The following is a 21,418-nucleotide window of genomic DNA, read 5'->3' on the forward strand; positions in this document are numbered from 1 at the left end:
GCAAAAAGTTGGTTTACAGGTGCAACAGGTGATTAAGAAGGCAAATTGAATTTTGTCCTTCATTGCTAGAGGGATGGAGTTTAAGACTAGGGAGGTTATGCTGCAATTGTATAAGGTGTTATTGAGGCCACACCTGGAGTATTGTGTTCAGTTTTGGTCTCCTTACTTGAGAAAGGACGTACTGGTGCTGGAGGGTGTGTAGAGGAGATTCACTAGGTTAATCCCAGAGCTGAAGGGGTTGGATTACGAGGAGAGATTGAGTAGACTGGGACTATACGCGTTGGAATTTAGAAGGATGAGGGGGGATCTTATAGAAACATATAAGATTATGAAGGGAATAGATAGGATAGATGCGGGCAGGTTGTTTCCACTGGCGGGTGAAAGCAGAACTAGGGGGCATAGCCTCAAAATAAGGGGAAGTAGATTTAGGACTGAGTTTAGGAGGAACTTCTTCACCCAAAGGGTTGTGAATCTATGGAATTCCTTGCCCAGTGAAGCAGTAGAGGCTCCTTCATTAAATGTTAATAAAATAAAGATAGATAGTTTTTTGAAGAATAAAGGGATTAAGGGTTATGGTGTTCGGGCTGGAAAGTGGAGCTGAGTCCACAAAAGATCAGCCATGATCTCATTGAATGGTGGAGCAGGCTCGAGGGGCCAGATGGCCTACTCCGGCTCCTAGTTCTTATGTTCTTATGTATCGATGTAGCCTCATGTAACTATGTTTTTTCACTGTGTGTTGGTGTATGTACTAAATGAGCCAACGCTGTATATATTTGGACAAGGGAAGAGTTGGGACTTTCATTTGCAATGATGGTTCTTTGGGGCTTGGGTGTGTATGCTGGGTTTGTGTGCTGAAGGGGATTTCTTGGTTTTCCTGGGACCGGGCAAAGGGGAAGGAGACCCGGGCGGGGGCCTCCAGGCTGACCGGTTTAAGCTGGCCAGTGAACGGGAGTGAGGTGGGGGAGGGGCTGCGGCCATCGGAGCCTGGTAGAACAGGCTCCGATGAGTCTTGCAGGGGTGAAAAGTTGGGAGAAGGAACCGAGGTTGGGGGGAGGAGTTTACAAGAGGAAGTGGAGGGGAGGAGTCTGGGAGGAGAAATGTCTACAATTCATGGGTGTTATTCACGGTACTCTTTCGGGGATTGGATGGCATTGAATATTCGGGGGGGGGGGGTTGGGGGGTGGACTGCATATGTCAATTCCTGATTCCTTTTTATTTTTTCCTTTTTTTTCCACCTTGGGAGGGTTTGTTTTATTTGATGCTTATATTGTCAGGTGGGTCGTTGTTTGGGGGGGTGGTGGGAGGATGGGATCGTTGTTGTTAATAAGGGGATTGACATTGTATTCCTTACCGTTTACTGTTAGTTGGTGGGGTGTAAATTCTTAAGAAAATGTGAAAATGGCGAATAAAAATATTTATTTTTTAAAAAATCAGAACTGTAACAATCTGCAAAGACGTTTCACTGTCACGACTTTCCACAGTCTCAATTCAGGAGTTAATAGGCTGCAGGAGGAAATGATAGAACAGGGTGCAGACACGTTCCCAAAGCGAGGGAGACAGAGTCATTCACTACCTCTCCCCCCACCAGCCCGTCCGACCTTCATGCCCATGGGCAGCACGGTAGCATTATGGATAGCACAATTGCTTCACAGCTCCAGGGTCCCAGGTTCGATTCCCGGCTGGATCACTGTCTGTGCGGAGTCTGCACATCCTCCCCGTGTGTGCGTGGGTTTCCTCCAGGTGCTCCGGTTTCCTCCCACAGTCAAAAGATGTGTAGGTTAGGTGGATTGGCCATGCTAAATTGCCCTTAGTGTCCAAGGTTGCCCTTGGTGTTGGGTGGGGTTGTGGGGATAGGGTGGAGGTGTTGACCTTGGGTGGGGTGCTCGTTCCAAGAGCCGGTACAGACTCGATGGGCCGAATAGCCTCCTTCTACACTGTAAATTCTATGAAATTCTATGAGACCCAGATCGAGCGAGGGAGAACATTTCAAATGGAGCCTGCACCCGAATTTTTATTGTCACAAGTAGGCTTACATTGCAAAGATGTTACTGTGAAAAGCCCCTAGTCGCCACATTCCGGCACCTGTTCGGGTACACAGAGGGAGAATTCAGAATGTCCAAATTACCTGACAGCACGTCTTTCGGGACTTGTGGGAGGAAACCCGAGCACCCGGAGGAAACCCACGCAGACCCAGGGAGAACGTGCAGACTCCACACAGACAGTGACCCAAGCCGGGAATCGAACCTGGGACTGTGGCGCTGTGAAGCCACAGTGCTAACCACTGTGCTACCGTGCCGTCCTATTATTGTTATTAGAAAGAAAAGGGCAAGGATTCAGAGGGAAATATAGCTGAGATAAGCAATTTCACAGATTAAAGGGAGAATCCCGCTCTCCGGAAAAATATCACAAACAGCCGGCAAGCGTCTACAAATTGGCAGAGAGAAACAATGAACTCACTCAGCTCGGAAATGCTCCCCACGCACGTCGCCAGCAGTGACTGCTCCAGGGTTCGGAGTTCCAGCTGCGCGTATGCATCAGCACGCCCATCTTTAGTTGCCAGCCCGTTGTTGTATAAGCTGAAGTGGGCAGGCAGGGAAAGGACACCTACGAAAGAGCAGAGCAGTCAGGTCAGGAGGAGGTTACCGCACTTGCTGCCCCTCCCAGTTGCATTTCTCACCACCTTGAAATCAGGATTGATTTTTTTTTTGGAACAAATCTCTGGCTTACAATGGCATCACCTGCCATTCAAGGCCAATTCCTGTGGGCGGCATGAGGACATTTAGCAGCTTGATGGACCTGATCATCCTCTAGTCCCCACAGAAATTCCCTGTCCAAACCAGCACATACTGACGAATTAACCCTCACATATTTTTATAGCTTTTATCTTACAAAGTCCATGCAATTCCATCTTATTCAGGCCACTGAGTCATCAACATGGTCGTTGCCTTGTTATCCTAAAGCAGATTCACATAAAGGTTTTGATTTCTATTTAAAGTAATGGTTAAAAAAAAAAGGCTGTGAAAGAGAGCTCGATAATGTTATGTAACGTATTGTTTATTTTACAGTTGGTTAGTGAGTGTTAACTCGAGTCACCAGTAGTACACGTTTGTCAAATATGTTTTTCCGTCTCAAAGCTCCTACGCCTTCAAAACATCTACATGGACTCAGGTTCATGGGCGTCACGGTGACACAGTGGTTGGCACTGATGCCCCACAGTGGTAGGGACCCAGGTTCGATTCCTGCCTCGCGTGACTGTCTGTCTGGAGATTGCACTTTCTCTCTGTGTCTGAGTGGGTTTCCTCCGGGTGCTCCGGTTTCCTCCCACAAAGGTGTGCAGGTTAGGTGGATTGGCCATGCTAAACTGCCCCTTATGGCGGAGTTGCAGGAATAGGGCGGGGGATTGGGCCTAGGCTGTTCGAAGGGTCGGTGCAGACTCGACGGGCCGAATGGCCCCCTTCTACACTATAGGGATTCTCTGAAGGAAATGTCAGTCAGACTCACCAAGCAGTGAGGCAGCAGACTGTACACAAAGTTTGGATTTTCCACTGATTGTTGTGCCTATAGTTACTTAGCTGGTAGCAGAAACTCGGCTGTGGTTTCTCTTCAGATTGTATCAATCTTTTCCTTATCTGGCAGGAGCAAAACCACATTCGTGAAGGTGGCTCATCCAGGGTGTTGACCATGTTTCCCCCTGCAGTTCTGTGATTGTTAATTCCTTTGGGTTGCAGTTCCTTTTCGGAGGTTTCAGCGGAGTGTTTTTTACCTTGTGGTATTATCAGGTATTACAGTATTACAGTACCCGAGAGGCTGAAGACCATTGGTTAAACCTAGGAGGGGCGTCATTCTCCGACCCCCCGCCGGGTTGGAGAATCGCCGGGGGCTGCCGTGAATCCCGCCCCCTCCGGTTGCCGAAGTCTCCGGCACCGGATATTCGGCGGGGGCGGGAATCGGGCCGCGCCGGTTGGCGGGCCCCCCCGCTCGATTCTCCGGCCCGGATGGGCCGAAGCCCCGCCGATAAATTGCCTGTCCCGCCGGCGTAAATTAAAGTACCTATTTACCGGCGGGACAAGGCGGCGCGGGCGGGCTCCGGGGTCCTGGGGGGGGGGGGGCGTGGGGCGATCTGACTCCGGGGGGGTGCCCCACGGTGGCCTGGCCCGCGATCGGGGCCCACAGATCCGCGGGCGGGCCTGTGCCGTGGGGGCACTCTTTCCATGGTGGAGACCGTGGCGGAGGCGGAAGAGACTCCCTCCACTGCGCATGCGCGGGAAACTGCCAGCGGCCGCTGACGCTCCCGCGCATGCGCCGCCCCGACATGTCATTTCCGCGCAAGCTGGCGGGGCAACAAAGGCCGTTTCCGCCAGCTGACAGGGCGGGAATTCCTCCGGCATCGGCCTAGCCCCTCAATGTTGGGGCTCGGCCCCCAAAGATGCGGAGCATTCCGCACCTTTGGGGCGGCGCGATGCCCGTCTGATTGGCGCCGTTTTGGGCACCAGTCGGTGGACATCGTGCCGTTTGGGGAGAATTTCACCCGAGTTTACCATTGGCTGTTGGCTGTTGCCAATGAGCGGTGCGTCGGCTCCGCCCTGACAGGTGGGGTATAAGAACCGGTGCCGTCCCAGCAGCCCTCATTTCTGTACCGAAGCTGCTGACGACCACTGCCTGCAGGACTTCCCCGATACTTTGATGTGACCTGCAAGAATGCCGCTGCCTGCATCAAGTTCCTGAAAGTGTTTGAGGAGAAGAGAGTCCTGCCACACCTGAAAACTCTCAAAGCAGAGCCCCTCTATACTCTGCCATCCCAATGGGGCCGTGTGGTGACTGTGCACCTCTACAACCCCCATGCTGCGGTTGTAGATCTGCTCCCTGTAATGATATGTAGACATGTAACCAATGGGTAATCTGAACACCCAGCTGTGGCATCGCCACTATAAAAACACAGCTCACACGAGCTCTCGTCCTCACTCATCGGCAGAGACCGTAGGAACAGAAGGCGTGCAGCAAGTATCACAGTCAGGCCACCACATGTGGCTTAGATTCAGTTAACACAGCTAGTCAAGTTTACTGTGTTGCTAGAGTTAGATCAGCAGAGTGTCGAACTCATTTAGTGACTTTGTCATTGCTAAATAAATACTTTTAACTTACTTTGAGGACTGAAGTATTCTTCAACATCGTCTACAGCAAATAACATAACATAATACTCACCTTCCTTGCCAGGTACGTTGACAAGGTTCGGAGGTCAAGGATGCCTTCCTAATCTGGACCATCAAAGGCAGGTCATGGTAACACCCAGGACCGATGGTAAGGGAGTAATCCTCCAGCTTCGCAACTGGGGGAAGCTGTGACTATCTTATCTGTGCCAGCCAGCCCAGAGTTTGCCACTCCGGCAGGAAATCCGCCCATGTGGCGGCCAACTGCAGTGCTCTCATCTGCAAGAACTGCAAACAGGAAGGACATCAGACAACGGACAGCAGGCAAACTAAATGCTATTCCCCGCGTGGTGGAGTGGACCATCTCTACAAGACCTGCGCAGGCAGCGAAGGCAATGGAGGTCCAAACAAACTGAACAGCCAGCCTGACAACCACCAAGAAGACATACAAACCTCCAGCTAGAGAAGCCACCAGCCGACAGAATGGGGCAAAGGAGGCTAAAGCTGGAGACAAGGGGAAAGGAACCAGGAAACATATCATGCACCTGTGTGCACGCTTCCCAGGGAGTGTGCACGACAGCTACAGCCTGGGGCAGTCAGACATTCCTGGCCTCTTCGATGACCACCCCAGGATGGGCGGCTGGGTCTTGGGGGATAAGGGGTAGTTGATGAGGACCTGGCACATGACGCCAGTACTGAGGCCAGAGTGTGAAGCGAAGACTCGCTACAATGAGGCTCATGCGGCCACCTGAGCTGCCAATGAGCGGTGCATCGGACTGCTTAAAATGTGCTTCCAATAGCTTGACCGCTCCCGTTGAGTACTCCCCCCGGAGGGTCGCCTGCTTTGTGGTGGTCTGTTGTGTCCTCGACCGCAGCTAGGAGCCTCCCAAGCCCACATCTCCAAACCTCGGGGCTGGATGTCTCGGCACCACGGCTGCGAGCTGAGTGGGGGGCTGGCTGTGCGAGTACTGTTTAAGTGCTGCTCGATCATGTTAGTGGGGGGGCGAGCGAATGTGGTCCCAGCGAATCGGCTGGCGAGCCTTCATTTACGGCGTGAAGTCCGTGAGGCCTTGTTAAATGGATCAATTAACGTTGTATTGCATTGCCGGACTCGCTGGGTCGAGTGCCAGGGAGCTCGCGACAGTATCCGCTCACTGCAACACTTAGAAAGCGTTCCGGAGGGACTTCTGGGTGCGGCGATGACCAGCTAAGTCGCACGTTTCGGCAGCTCCCGGTGGAACGGACTTTTGGGGTCTTAATAAGAGCCCCAACGGCAATTTTAACGGCTAAAAGCACTGTGCGGTAAACCAGAAGGGAATCCCCCCTGGATACGGATGGAAAAAGGAGAGGAAAGTGGCCGGATTGCGGTGGATCCTTTAGAGCAGCGGCAAGGAAGGCAAGCAAAACCCAAGATGGCGTCGGAAGGTGGTAGTTTAATATGGGGCCCTGAACAACACGAGTTTTTGAAACGCTGCGTGGAAGAGCTTAAAAAGGAGATGAAGAAGGAGCTGTTGGCCCCGATATTACAGGCGATTGAAGGGCTAAAAGATGAGCAAAAGACCCAGGAGCGGGAGCTTCGGGTCGTGAAGGCAAAGGCTGCCGAGAACGAGGACGATATACAGGGCCTGGTGGTGAAGATGGAGATGCACGAGGCACACCATAAATGATGTGTGGAAAGGCTGGAGGTGCTGGAGAATAATGCGAGGAGGAAGAATTTAAGGATTCTTGGTCTTCCTGAAGGTGCAGAAGGGGCGGACGTCGGGGCATATGTGAGCACGATGCTGCACTCGTTAATGGGAGCGGAGGCCCCGACGGGTCCGTTGGAGGTGGAGGGAGCATACCGAGTGATGGCGTGAGGACCGAGAGCAGGAGAAATTCCCAGAGCCATAGTGGTGAGATTCCTCCATTTTAAGGACAGAGAGATGGTCCTCAGATGGGCAAAGAAAACTCGGAGCAGTAGGTGGGAGAACGCGGTGATCCGCGTTTATCAAGACTGGAGTGCGGAGGTGGCGAGAAGAAGGGCGAGCTTTAATCGGGCCAAGGCGGTGCTTCATAAAAAGAAGATTAAATTTGGAATGCTGCAGCCGGCAAGACTGTGGGTCACATATCAAGGGAAGCACCACTACTTTGAAACGGCGGATGAGGCGTGGACATTTATTATTGAAGAGAAATTGGAATAAGTGGGTTATTCAAAAAGAACGTTTGAGACAAAGTGGTGGGGCGAATATGGGGGGCGAAGAGGGGGGAAAAAGGGGGGAGAGATGATTTTTATGTTGTTAATCCTGCGACCCGGTAACTTTTCTCTCTTCCACAGGTTGTGGGGGAGGGAGGAAGGGAGGTGGAGGAGCTGGGGGCGTTGGCCATTGGGGGCGGGGCCAAAAGGGCAGCGCCAGCTTTGTTCCCGCGCTATGATAATTATGGCGGGAATAGGGAAGCAGGAAGGAGGGGGCGTCACACGGTGCGAGCCGAGGTCACGGGCGGAAGCCGAGGTCGGCCAGAGTTTGCTGACTTCTGGGAGCAACATGGGGGGTGTAACTACGCTAGTGGGGGATCTAGCGGGGGGGGGCGTGGGAGGGGGGATTTACTGGGTTGCTGCTGCTGGGGAGAAGGGGGAGCTGGTATGGGGTGGGGTGGGCGGGACGGGAGGGCACCGCCTGGGGGGGACACAGCTGCGTGGGAACCGGGTGAGGAGCTGGATAAAAGGGGATGGCTAATCGACAAGGGGGGGGGGGTAAAGAGCCCCCCAACCCGGCTGATCACGTGGAATGTGAGAGGGCTGAACGGGCTGATAAAGAGGGCACGGGTACTCGCACACCTTACGAAACTTAAGGCAGATGTGGTTATGTTACAGGAGACGCATTTGAAACTGATAGACCAGGTTAGACTACGCAAAGGATGGGTGGGGCAGGTGTTTCATTCGGGGCTAGATGCGAAAAATAGGGGGGTGGCTATACTAGTGGGGAAGCGGGTAATGTTTGCGGCAAAGACCATAGTGGCGGATAGTGGGGGCAGATACGTGATGGTGAGTGGCAAATTACAGGGCGGTGGTCTTGGTGAACGTATATGCCCCGAACTGGGATGATGCCAACTTTATGAGGTGCATGTTAGGACGTATCCCGGACCTAGAGGTGGGGAAGTTGGTAATGGGTGGAGATTTTAACACGGTGCTGGAACCAGGGCTGGACAGATCGAGGTCCAGGACTGGAAGGAGGCCGGCAGCAGCCAAGGTGCTTAAAGACTTTATGGAGCAGATGGGAGGAGTAGACCCATGGAGATTTAGCAGACCTAGGAGTAAGGAGTTTTCGTTTTTCTCCTATGTCCACAAAGTTTATTCGCGAATAGACTTTTTTGTTTTGGGAAGGGCGTTGATCCCGAAGGTGAGGGGGACGGAGTATACGGCTATAGCTATTTCGGATTACGCTCCACACTGGGTGGACTTGGAGATAGGGGAGGAAAAAGAACGGCGTCCACCCTGGAGAATGGACATGGGACTAATGGCGGATGAGGGGGTGTGTCTAAGGGTGAGGGGGTGTATTGAAAAGTACTTGGAACTCAATGATAATGGGGAGGTCCAGGTGGGAGTGGTCTGGGAGGCGCTGAAGGCAGTGGTTAGAGGGGAGCTGATATCAATCAGGGCACATAAAAGAAAGCAGGAGAGTAGGGAACGGGAGCGGTTGCTGCAAGAACTTCTGAGGGTGGACAGGCAATATGCGGAGGCACCGGAGGAGGGACTGTACAGGGAAAGGCAAAGGCTACACGTAGAATTTGAGTTGCTGACAGCGGGTACTGCAGAGGCACAGTGGAGGAAGGCACAGGGTGTACAGTACGAATATGGGGAGAAGGCGAGCAGGTTGCTGGCCCACCAATTGAGGAAAAGGGGAGCAGCGAGGGAAATAGGGGGAGTGAGGGATGAGGAGGGAGAGATGGAGCGGGGAGCGGAGAGAGTGAATGGAGTGTTCAAGGCATTCTATGAAAGATTATATGAAGCTCAGCCCCCTGATGGGAAGGCGAGAATGATGTGTTTTCTGGACCAGCTGGAATTTCCTAAGGTGGAGGAGCAGGAGAGGGTGGGACTGGGAGCACAGATCGAAATGGAGGAAGTAGTGAAAGGAATTAGGAGCATGCAGGCGGGGAAGGCCCCGGGACCGGATGGATTCCCAGTTGAATTTTACAGGAAATATGTGGACTTGCTCGCCCCGTTACTGATGAGAACCTTTAATGAGGCGAGGGAAAGGGGACAGCTGCCCCCGACTATGTCAGAGGCAACGATATTGCTCCACCTAAAGAAGGAAAAAGACCCGCTGCAATGCGGGTCCTATAGGCCTATTTCCCTCCTGAACGTAGACGCTAAGATTCTGGCCAAGGTAATGGCAATGAGGATAGAGGATTGTGTCCCGGGGGTGGTCCATGAGGACCAAACTGGGTTTGTGAAGGGGAGACAGCTGAATACGAATATACGGAGGCTGCTAGGGTTAATGATGATGCCCCCACCAGAGGGGGAAGCGGAGATAGTGGTGGCGATGGATGCCGAGAAAGCATTTGATAGAGTGGAGTGGGATTATTTGTGGGAGGTGTTGAGGAGATTTGGCTTTGGAGATGAGTATATTAGATGGGTACAGCTGCTGTATAGGGCCCCGATGGCGAGCGTGGTCACGAATGGACGGGGGTCTGCGTATTTTCAGCTCCATAGAGGGACGAGGCAGGGATGTCCTCTGTCCCCATTATTGTTTGCACTGGCGATTGAGCCCCTGGCAATAGCATTGAGAGGTTCCAGGAAGTGGAGGGGAGTACGCAGGGGAGGAGAAGAACACCGGGTATCTCTGTATGCGGACGATTTGTTGTTATATGTGGCGGACCCGGCGGAGGGGATGCCAGAGATAATGCGGATACTTGGGGAGTTTGGAGAATTTTCAGGATATAAACTGAACATGGGGAAAAGTGAGTTGTTTGTGGTGCATTCAGGGGAGCAGAGCAGAGAAATAGAGGACTTACCGCTGAGGAAGGTAACAAGGGACTTTCGCTACTTGGGGATCCAGATAGCCAAGAATTGGGGTACATTGCATTGGTTAAATTTAACGCGGTTGGTGGAACAGATGGAGGAGGACTTCAAGAGATGGGACATGGTATCCCTGTCACTGGCAGGGAGGGTGCAGGCGGTTAAAATGGTGGTCCTCCCGAGATTCCTCTTTGTGTTTCAGTGCCTCCCGGTGGTGATCACGAAGGCTTTTTTCAAAAGGATTGAGAAGAGTATCATGAGTTTTGTGTGGGCCGGGAAGACCCCGAGAGTGAGGAAGGGATTTTTGCAGCGTAGTAGGGATAGGGGGGGGCTGGCACGACCGAGCCTAAGTGAGTACTACTGGGCCGCCAATATCTCAATGGTATGTAAGTGGATGGGAGAAGAGGAGGGAGCAGCGTGGAAGAGATTGGAGAGGGCGTCCTGCAGGGGGACTAGCCTACAAGCTATGGTGACGGCGCCGTTGCCGTTCTCACCGAAGAAATACACCACAAGCCCGGTGGTGGTGGCTACTCTGAAAATTTGGGGGCAGTGGAGACGGCATAGGGGAAAGACGGGAGCCTCGGTGTGGTCTCCGATAAGAAATAACCATAGGTTTGCTCCGGGGAGAATGGATGGGGGATTTGGAACATGGCAAAGAGCAGGAGTAACACAATTGAGAGATCTGTTTGTAGATGGGACATTTGTAAGTCTGGGAGCGCTGACCGAAAAATATGGGTTGCCCCAATGGAATGCATTCCGGTATATGCAACTGAGGTCTTTTGCGAGGCAACAGGTGAGGGAATTCCCGCAGCTCCCGACGCAGGAGGTGCAGGATAGAGTGATCTCGAAGACATGGGTGGGGGACGGTAAGGTATCAGACATATATAGGGAAATGAGGGACGAGGGGGAGATTATGGTAGATGAGCTGAAAGGGAAATGGGAAGAAGAGCTGGGGGAGGAGATTGAGGAGGGGCTGTGGGCTGATGCCCTAAGTAGGGTAAACTCATTGTCCTCGTGTGCCAGGCTAAGCCTGATACAATTTAAGGTGTTACACAGGGCGCATATGACTGGAGCACGGCTCAGTAAATTTTTTGGAGTAGAGGATAGGTGTGCGAGATGCTCGAGAAGCCCAGCGAATCACACCCACATGTTCTGGTCATGTCCGGCACTACAGGGGTTTTGGGTGGGGGTGACAAAGGGGCTTTCGAAGGTGGTGGGGGTCCAGGTCGAACCAAGCTGGGGGTTGGCTATATTCGGGGTTGCAGAAGAGCCGGGAGTGCAGGAGGCGAAAGAGGCTGATGTTTTGGCCTTTGCGTCCCTAGTAGCCCGGCGCAGGATACTGTTGATGTGGAAGGAAGCCAAGCCCCCGGGTGTGGAGACCTGGATAAATGACATGGCAGGGTTTATAAAGCTGGAACGGATTAAGTTTGCCCTAAGGGGATCGGCTCAAGGGTTCACCAGGCGGTGGCAACCGTTCATCGAATACCTCACAGAAAGATAGAGGGAATGGAAAAGAAGAAGACAGCAGCAGCAACCCAGGGGGGGAGGGGGGGGGGGGGAGGAACCAGAAGGACTCTCAGGGATGTTAGTGTATAAGTATAATATGTATAGGTTGTTGTTATAGGTAATTGTATACTGGACTGCTGAATTGTATTTTTGGAGAGTATTTATTTTGGACAAGGCAGTTGCCATTTAGTTTTGTTTTTTAATTTTGATGTTGTTTATATATAATTTATTTCTTGTTCAAAAAACTGGCCATTGTTATTTATATTGTTATATTACTGTGTAAAAGATACACAATGTACTGTTATGGTTGGCCAAAAATGTTGAATAAAATATATTTTTTTAAAAAAGAAAGCGTTCCGGAGAATCGCGCCCAATATCTCCTGTTGCAAGGTCAATGCACCATTGGGTCAGGAAATCCAGGCGGAGCAATGATCAGCTGCAGTTTGATACTTGACTTCACATCTTTGTGGGTATACATAGGAACATACATAGAAAAATGGAGGCAGAAGGAGGCCATTCGGCCCTTCGAGCCTGCTCCGCCATTCATTCTGATCATGGCTGATCATCAAGTTCAATACCCTGATCCTGCCTCCCCCCCCCCCGCCCCAACATCCGTTGAGCCCGGAGAACTGTATCTATAGTATGGACTGACTTCTGGGGATGATGCTGTGGTGTCGACAGGAACTCTCCTCACAAACAAAAAAATGTTTTGCCTCAGCATTTCTTCACAAAGATGTCATTTTGTAAGAACACGGGATACCACAGCACTCAAACCTATTAGTGAGACAGGATTTTCAGCTGCTGTGGGGGCAGCTTATCTGCCTTGCAACCAAATTCAGAAATCTACTGATGCTGCTTCTGATATGGGATTTCCATGAGAAAGCTGGCAATGAGGTGCATTGCAGCCGCTCGATAAAGCTGTACAGACACCTTTTTGTGTTATTTTACATTCCTGTCCACGCACACTGTGCCCGAGTTAAATTGATTCTGATTCGAGATGATGGCATTGGGACTATAAGCTTTGCTCCTTCAACCCAGAGCAGGAATTCAATCTTTAAAAAAAATAAATTCAGAGTACCCAATTATTTTTACTTTCCAATTAAGGGGCAATTTAGCGTGGCCAATCCACCTAACCTGCACATCTTTGGGTTGTGGGGGTGAAACCCACACAGACACGGGGAGAATGTGCAAACTCCACACGGACAGTGACCCAGGGCCGGGATTCGAACCCGGGCCCTCAGTCCCAGTGCCACATGCCGCCCGTCAATAAAGCTATGGGGCAAACAATACCAAAGGTTTGAAAGAAAAAAAGTATTTGTAAAGCCAAAACCGTTCGTGGAATTTACAAAGGTAAACTTGTCAGTGGCTGCATCTTTCTTCATCCTCGATGCGCTTTTAAGAAGCTTCGTAACAACTATCTGCTTTTTTTAATGTTTATTTGTATGTTACAGTGAGCCAGGAGCTGTGTATGTCTGAAGAAACTCTAATGAAAAGTAACAGAGGCCTTTTCATCAGGACACAAAGACGAAGGTTTCTAACTATTGAAGCCACAGTATTATTTTCATTTGAACTCGCTGGCAGCTTCGTGGAACGAAAATCAATGCAGCAGTCTCTTTTTCACGAGCTTGAGATTGAGATTTTTGGTAGATTCATTTGTAAAGAATTATTAAACACAGCCGAAGAGATGGCACACTTCAGCAGTCCAGGTCGCCACTGAAAGACTGGATGGAGAACAAGAATGGTTTGGATGGACTTATCCAGAACTTGGAGCTTTCCAAACGGAAGCCAAGCTAGAGAGATACTGTTAAACATGTCACAATCACTTCTGGTGGAGGCTATAAAGGAGTAAGTCGTACATTTGGTGGCACCCGCTCGGGTCAGACTTTTGGACCTTTTCCCCCGATTTTTTTACCGGACTTGATTTGAAAAATTGATGACAAGAGGCAATTGTGAACTGAATTCCCACATCGGTGCATGGAGAGGAGGACTAGGAGTGCTCGCAAAGGCAGAAACAGAAAGACAGAGAAGGCTTGGGCTGAAGCTTCACCGGGAGGAAATATGGCGGAGGACCGGACCTCTGGCTTGTCGACCCAGCCGTCAACGGAGCAGTTGATGCATGTTATCCAGGAGGGCTTCGCCAAGCAGAAGCAGAACTGCTTGGACCCGATTAAAGAGGCAATTTCGCGGGGCAGCACGGTGGTGCAGTGGGTTAGCCCTCTAGTCTCACAGCGCCGAGGTCCCAGGTTCAATCCTGGCCCTGGGTTTCTGTCCGTGTGGAATTTGCATATTCTCCGTGGGTTTCGCCCCCACAACCCAAAGATGTGCAGGGTAGGCAGATTGGCCACACTAAATTGCCCCTTTTTTGGAAAAAATGAATTGGGTACATTAAATTTTTTTTATTTTTTAAAAGAGGTGATTTCGCGGCTGGAACTTAGATTGGATGCCCAAGATCGGGCGATCCAGAAAGTAGAGAAGGCGCTGGCTGACCAGGAGGAACTTCAAACAACGGTGGAGTTGGAGGTGGGGATGCTAAGAGACCAGCAGAAAAGGCTCCTGGAGAAGGTGGAGGACCTAGAGAACAGGTCCCGCCGGCAGAGCTTGAGGATCGTTGGGCGCCCGGAGGGATCCGAAGGAGCGGACGCTGGGGCATATATAGCGGCCATGTTCGAGAAGCTGCTGAGGGATGGGGCATTCCCCTGACCCTTGGAGGTTGCCAGGGCTCACAGAGCGCTTGCGAGGAAGCCACGAATGGGAGACCCCGGAGGGCAATGTTGGTGAGATTCCACAGACATCTGGATAAGGAGCGCAGTTTACAGTGGGCCAAGCAAGTGGGACAACAGTATCCTGCGGTTCTATCAAGACCTGAGTGTGGAGGTGGCCAGGAGAAGAGCGGGGTTTAACCAGATCAGGTCGACCTTTTTCAAGAAAAAGGTGAAGCTCGGATTGTTGTATCCGGCCAGCCTCTGGGTCACACACGAGGAGCAACATTTCTATTTCGAGTCGCCTGAGGAAGCGCTGGACTTCGCCAAAAGGAAAGGACTGGTGTCGGACTGAGAACTTTGAATTTTGCTGTAGCATTTATGTTTTTTCAAAAAAAATTAAAACGTTTCTTGTTTCTTGCTTTTTTGGACGTTATTTGTAATGCCTGCTGTATGGATCTGGGGTCAGAAGCAGAGCTGAGTGAGGTAAAAGTTTGTATTTGCAATGTTGGGGGATGGAGGTGTGTGTTTGTTCAGATGCTGGATCTTTCACTTGATCTTTTCTTTTGTTTGAGTTCAACTTGTTTTTTTTATATATCTCTGTCGGACAATTGTGCTGGGTCGGACAGGTTTTCCACTCGGGACAGGACTCAAAGACCAGAGGGGTCGCGATCCTGATCAACAAGCGAGTGGTGTTTGAGGCGGGAAGAATAATTTCAGATGGGGGAGTAGGTCAGTGGGAAATTGGAGGGGGTGTAGGTGGTATTAGTAAATGTATACGCGCCAAATGGGACGATGTGGAGTTTATAAAGAGGATGCTGGGGAAGATACCGGACCTGGACTCGCACAAGTTGGTCATGGGAGGGGACTTTAATACAGTTACTAACACTGGTCTAGACGGGTCAAGCTCAAAAGCGGGCAGGGTGCCAGCAATGGCTAAGGAGCTAAAAGGGTTCATGGAGCAGATGGGGGGAGGGGGTGGATCCATGGAGATTTGGGCAGCAAGAGTAAAGGAGTTCTCCTTCTACTCACACGTGCATAAAGTGTACTCCAGGATTGATTTCTTTATTCTGAGCAGGGCTTTACTGACGGGGGTGGTGGACATGGGGTACTCGGCGATCACAATCTCAGACCATGCTCTGCACTGGGTTGACCTACAGGTTAGTAAAGACAGTAATCAGCGTCCGCATTGGAGGTTAGACGTGGGGCTTTTAGCAGACGAGGAGATGTGCGGGCGGTTGAGGAAATGTATTCAGAATTACCTGGAGGTCAATGGCACGGGGGAAATTTCGGCAACGGTGGTCTGGGAGGCATTGAAGGCGGTGGTTAGAGGGAGCTAATCTCGATACGGGCCCACAGGGAGAAGGTAGACAGGACAGAGACGGACCGACTGGTAAAGCAGATACTACAGGTCGACAGGAGGTACTGGGATGGTTTGGATTTGGACGGGGCTTTATTGACTGGGTCAGGTTGTGTATCAGGCTCCTGTGGCGAGCGTACAGATGAATAAGATGACATCAGACTATTTTAGGCTACATCAGGGGACAAGACAGGGGTGCCCCCTCTCCCAACTGTTGTTCGCGCTAGCAAGAGCCGCTGGCAATTGCGCTGAGAGCCTCAAGAGGCTGGAAGGGGCTGGTCCCGGGCGGGGGGGGGGGGGGCGGGGGGGGGGGGGGGGGGTGGGGGCGGGTGGGGGCGGGCGGGGGCGGGGGGGGGCGGGGGCGGGGGGGGTGGGGGCGGGCGGGGGCGGGGGGGCGGGGTGCGGGGGGGGGGGCGGGGGGGGTGGGGCGGGGGGGGGGCGGGGGCGGGGGGGGCGGCGGGGGGGGCGGGCGGGGGGGGCGGGCGGGGGCGGGGCGGGGGGGGGCGGGCGGGGGCGGGGGGGGGGGCGCCGGGGGGGGGCGGGGGGGGGGGCCGGGGGGGGGCCGGCCGGGGGGGGGCCGGCCGGGGGGGGGGGGGGGGGGGGGGGCCGGGGGGGGGGGGGGCGGCCGGGGGGGGGGGGGCCGGGGGGGGCGGGGGGGGGGGGGCGGGGGGGAGTGGAACACAGAGTCTCACTTTACGCAGACGACCTGCTCCTGTATGTGTCAGACCCAGTGGGGGGGATGAAAGAAATCATGAGGATTCTGTGGGAGTTTGGCCGGTTTTCGGGGTACAAACTAAATATGGGGCAAAGCGAGCTGTTTGTGATCCAGGCAAGGGAACAGGAGAGGCGATTGGGGGAACTGCCATTTAGAGTGGTTTGGGGAAGTTTTAGGTATCTAGGCATCCAAGTGGGGCGGGAATGGGACCGGCTGCACAAACTTAATCTGGCCCATCTGGTGGACCAAATGAAGGACGATTTTCGGAGGTGGGACGCGCTCCCGCTGTCACTAGCTGTGAGAGTCCAGATGGTGAAGATGACGGTCCTTCCGAGATTCCTATTTGTGTTCCAGTGTCTCCCCATCTTTATTCCGGGGACCTTGTGTGGGCGGGCAAGTAAAAAAGGGGATGATTGAGCAGAGTCGGGGGGAGGGCGGGCTGGCGCTGCCAAACTTCAGTAACTATTATTGGACAGCGAATATAGCTATGATCAGGAAGAGGGTGTGTGTGTGTGTGTGTGTGTGTGTGTGCGTGTGTGTCTGGGGGGGGGTCGGCATGGGAGCGTTTGGAAGCGGCTTCATGTAAGGGCACCTTGGGGGCGTTGATAACGGCGTCTCTGCCGTTCCCGTCGGCATGGTACTCCACCAGCCCCGTGGTGGTGGCAGCCCTGAGAGTCTGGGGGCAATGGAGGAAACATGTGGGAGCGGAGGGAGCATCGGCCTGGTCTCCAATCTGCAATAATCACCGGTTTGCCCCCGGAAGGATGGATGGGGGGTTTCGGAGATGGCTGAGGGCAGGAATTGAGAGGATGGGGGATATGTTTATAGAAGGGAGCTTTCCTAGCCTGAGGGAGCTGGAGGAGACATTTGGATTGGCAAGGGGAAACGAATTTAGGTACTTGCAGGTGTGGGACTTCCTACGTAGACAGGTCTCAACCTTCCCGCTCCTACCACCAAAGGGGATTCAGGGTAGGGTAGTTTCCAGAGTGGGGGTGGGAGAAGGAAGGTCTCCGACATCGATAAGGAGCTCATGGGGTCACAGGACACGCAGACTGAGGAGCTGAAGCGCAAATGGGAAGAGGAGTTAGGAGGAGAGATAGAGGATGGTCTCTGGGCGGATGCGTTGAGTAGGATCAACGCGTCCACAACATGTGCCAGGCTCAGCCTGATACAGTTCAAGGTCGTTCACCGGGCCCACATGACAGTGGCCCGGGTGAGCAGGTTCTTTGATGTAGAAGACAGGTGTGCAAGGTATGCGGGGGGGCCAGCGAACCATGTCCATATGCTCTGGACATGCCCAAAGCTCAGGGGAGTCTGGCAGGGGTTTGCAGACGTCATGTCCATGGTGTTAAAAACAAGGGTGGCGACTTCCGGGTGCGGCGATGACCAGCTGAGTCGCACGTTTCGGCAGCTCCCTGTGAAACGGACTTTTGGGCTCTTGATAGGAGCCCCAACGGCAATTTTAATGGCTGAAAACACCGTGCGGTAAACCAGAAGGGTGTTCCCCCTGGACACGGATGGAAAAAGGAGAGGAAAGTGGCCGGATTGCAGCGGATCCTTTGGAACAACGGCAAGGAAGGCAAGCAGAAACCAAGATGGCGTCGGAAGGTGGCAGTTTCATATGGGGCCCTGAACAACAAGAGTTTTTGAAACGCTGCGTGGAGGAGATAAAAAAGGAAATTAAGAAAGAGTTGTTGGCCCCGATATTACAGGCGATTGAAGGGCTGAAAGAGGAACAAAAGACCCAGGAGCAGGAGCTTCGGGTCGTGAAGGCGAAAGCAGCAGAGAATGAAAACGACATACAGGGCCTGGTGGTGAAGTCGGAGATACAGGAGGCACACCAGAAACGATCTGTGGAGAGGTTGGAGGCACTGGAAAATAACGCAAGGAGGAACAACTTGAGGATTCTTGGCCTTCCTGAAGGTGTGGAGGGGGCGGACGTCGGGGCATATGTGAGCACGATGCTGCACTCGTTAATGGGAGTGGAGGCCCCGACGGGTCCGTTGGAGGTGGAGGGAGCATACCGAGTTATGGTGCGAGGACCGAGAGCAGGAGAAGCTCCCAGAGCCATAGTGGTGAGATTTCTCCGTTTTAAGGATAGAGAAATGGTCCTTAGATGGGCGAAGAAAACTCGGTGTAGTAAATGGGAGAACGCGGTGATCCGCGTCTATCAAGATTGGAGTGCGGAGGTGGCGAGAAGGAGGGCGAGCTTTAATCGGGCCAAAGCGGTACTTCACAAATAAAACATAAAGTTTGGAATGCTGCAACCGGCAAGACTGTGGGTCACATATCAAGGGAGGCACCACTACTTTGAGACGGCGGATGAAGCGTGGACTTTTATTGTAGAAGAAAAATTGGAATGATTGGACTACGAAAATGAACGTTTGGACAAAGTGGTGGGACGAGTTGGGGGGGGGGCGCGAAGAGGGATTGTATGATTAATCCTGCGGTATGGTAACTTTTCTTTCTCCCACAGGTGGTGATGGGGGGAGGTGGGGAGGGAGAGGAGATGGGGCGTTGGCCATGGGAGGCGGGGCCGAGGGAGAGGCGCGGGCTTGGTTCCCGCGCTATGATAATTATGGCGGGAATAGAGAAGCAGGAAGGAGGGGGCGCCGCACGGGGCGAGCCGTGATCACGGGGGGAAGCCGAGGTCAGCCAGAGTTTGCTGACTTCTGGGAGCAACATGGGGGGAGTAATTACGCTAGCGGGGGGTCTAGCGGGGGGGGGGGGGGGAATTACTGGGTTGCTGCTGCTGGGGAAAGGGGGGAGTGGGTGCGGGAAAGGATGGGCGGGGGGGCACCGTCTGGGAGAAATACAGCCGCGTGGGAACTGGGCGAGAAGCTGGAAAAAGATGATGGCTAACCGGCAAGGGGGGGGGGGGTGGGAAGCCCCCCAACTCGGCTGATCACGTGGAACGTGAGGGGGCTTAACGGGCCGATAAATAGGGCACGAGTACTCGCACACCTTAAGAAACTTAAAGCAGATGTGGTCATGTTACAGGAAACGCACCTGAAACTGATAGATCAGGTTAGGTTGCGCAAAGGATGGGTAGGGCAGGTGTTCCATTCGGGGCTGGATGCGAAAAACAGGGGGGTGGCTATATTAGTGGGGAAGCGGGTAATGTTCGAGGCAAAGACTATAGTGGCGGATAACGGGGGCAGATACGTGATGGTGAGTGGCAAATTACAGGGAGAGATGGTGGTGTTGGTAAACGTGTATGCCCCGAATTGGGACGATGCCAATTTTATGAGGCGAATGCTAGGACGTATCCCAGACCTAGAGACCGGAAAGCTGATAATGGGGGGAGACTTTAACACGGTGTTGGAACCAAGGCTGGATAGGTCGAAGTCCAGGACTGGTAGGAGGCCGGCAGCAGCCAAGGTGCTTAAGGATTTCATGGAGCAGATGGGAGGGGTGGACCCGTGGAGATTCAGTAGACCTAGGAGTAAGGAGTTCTCGTTTTTCTCCTATGTCCATAAAGTCTATTCACGCATAGACTTTTTTGTGTTGGGTAGGGCATTGATCCCGAGGGTGAGGGGAACGGAATATACGGCTATAGCCATTTCGGATCATGCCCCACACTGGGTAGACTTGGAGATAGGGGAGGAAACAAGAGGGCGTCCACCCTGGAGAATGGATATGGGACTAATGGCGGATGAGGGGGTGTGCTTAAGGGTGAGGGGATGCATTGAAAAGTACTTGGAACTCAATGACAATGGGGAGGTTCAGGTGGGAGTGGTCTGGGAGGCGTTGAAGGCGGTGGTTAGGGGGGAGCTGATATCAATAAGGACACATAAAGGGAAGCAGGAGAGTAAGGAACGGGAGCGGTTGTTGCAAGAACTTTTGAGGGTGGACAGACAGTATGCGGAAGCACCGGAGGAGGGACTGTATAGGGAAAGGCAAAGGCTGCGTGTGGAATTTGACTTGCTGACCACAGGCACTGCAGAGGCACAATGGAGGAAGGCGCAGGGTGTACAGTATGAATATGGAGAGAAGGCGAGCAGATTGCTGGCACACCAATTGAGGAAAAGGGGAGCAGCGAGGGAAATAGGGGGGGTGAGAGACGAAGATGGAGAGACGGAGCGGGGAGCGGAGAGAGTGAATGAAGTGTTTAAGACATTTTATAAAAAATTGTATGAAGCTCAACCCCCGGATGGGAGGGAGAGAATGATGGAGTTTTTGGATCGGCTGGAAATTCCCAAGGTGGAAGAGCAGGAAAGGATGGGATTGGGAGCACAGATCACGGTAGAAGAAGTGGTGAAAGGAATTAGGAACATGCAGACGGGAAAGGCCCCGGGACCGGACGGATTCCCAGTTGAATTTTACAGAAAATATTTGGACTTGCTCGCCCCGCTACTGACGAGGACCTTCAACGAGGCAAAGGAAAGGGGACAACTGCCCCCGACTATGTCAGAAGCAACGATATCGCTTCTTTTAAAGAAGGAAAAGGATCCGCTACAATGCGGGTCCTACAGACCAATCTCCCTCCTCAATGTAGATGCCAAGGTCTTGGCCAAGGTAATGGCAATGAGAATAGAGGAATGTGTCCCGGGGGTGGTTCATGAGGACCAAACTGGGTTTGTGAAGGGGAGACAGCTGAACACGAACATACGGAGGTTGTTAGGGGTAATGATGATGGCCCCACCAGAGGGTGAAACGGAGATAGTAGTGGCGATGGATGCCGAGAAAGCATTTGATAGAGTGGAGTGGGATTATCTGTGGGAGGTGTTGAGGAGATTTGGGTTCGGAGAGGGGTATGTTAGATGGGTGCAGCTGTTGTATAGGGCCCCAGTGGCGAGTGTGGTCACGAATGGACGGGGATCGGCATATTTTCGGCTCCATAGAGGGACAAGGCAGGGATGTCCTCTGTCCCCATTACTGTTTGCACTGGCGATTGAGCCCCTGGCGATAGCGCTGAGAGGTTCCAAGGGATGGAGGGGAATACTTAGGGGAGGAGAAGAACACCGGGTATCTTTATATGCGGATGATCTGCTA

General features: G+C 52.8%; 1 protein-coding gene across 2 annotated transcripts in view; it reads right to left on the bottom strand.

Moving 5' to 3' along the window:
- Positions 1–21,418, bottom strand: part of abtb2b (ankyrin repeat and BTB (POZ) domain containing 2b) — a 389,054-nt gene that overhangs the window by 127,316 nt on the left and 240,320 nt on the right. For both annotated transcript variants that reach the window (XR_011933118.1, XM_072466583.1), the window contains exon 3: positions 2,458–2,604. Coding sequence is in view for 1 of the 2 variants with exons in the window: in XM_072466583.1 (XP_072322684.1) it covers positions 2,458–2,604 (147 nt within the window). In the remaining variant the exon portion in view is untranslated. The remainder of the gene's footprint in view (positions 1–2,457; positions 2,605–21,418) is intronic.

The sequence above is a fragment of the Scyliorhinus torazame genome, chromosome 10 (assembly GCF_047496885.1).
Source record: "Scyliorhinus torazame isolate Kashiwa2021f chromosome 10, sScyTor2.1, whole genome shotgun sequence".
Taxonomy (NCBI): domain Eukaryota; kingdom Metazoa; phylum Chordata; class Chondrichthyes; order Carcharhiniformes; family Scyliorhinidae; genus Scyliorhinus; species Scyliorhinus torazame.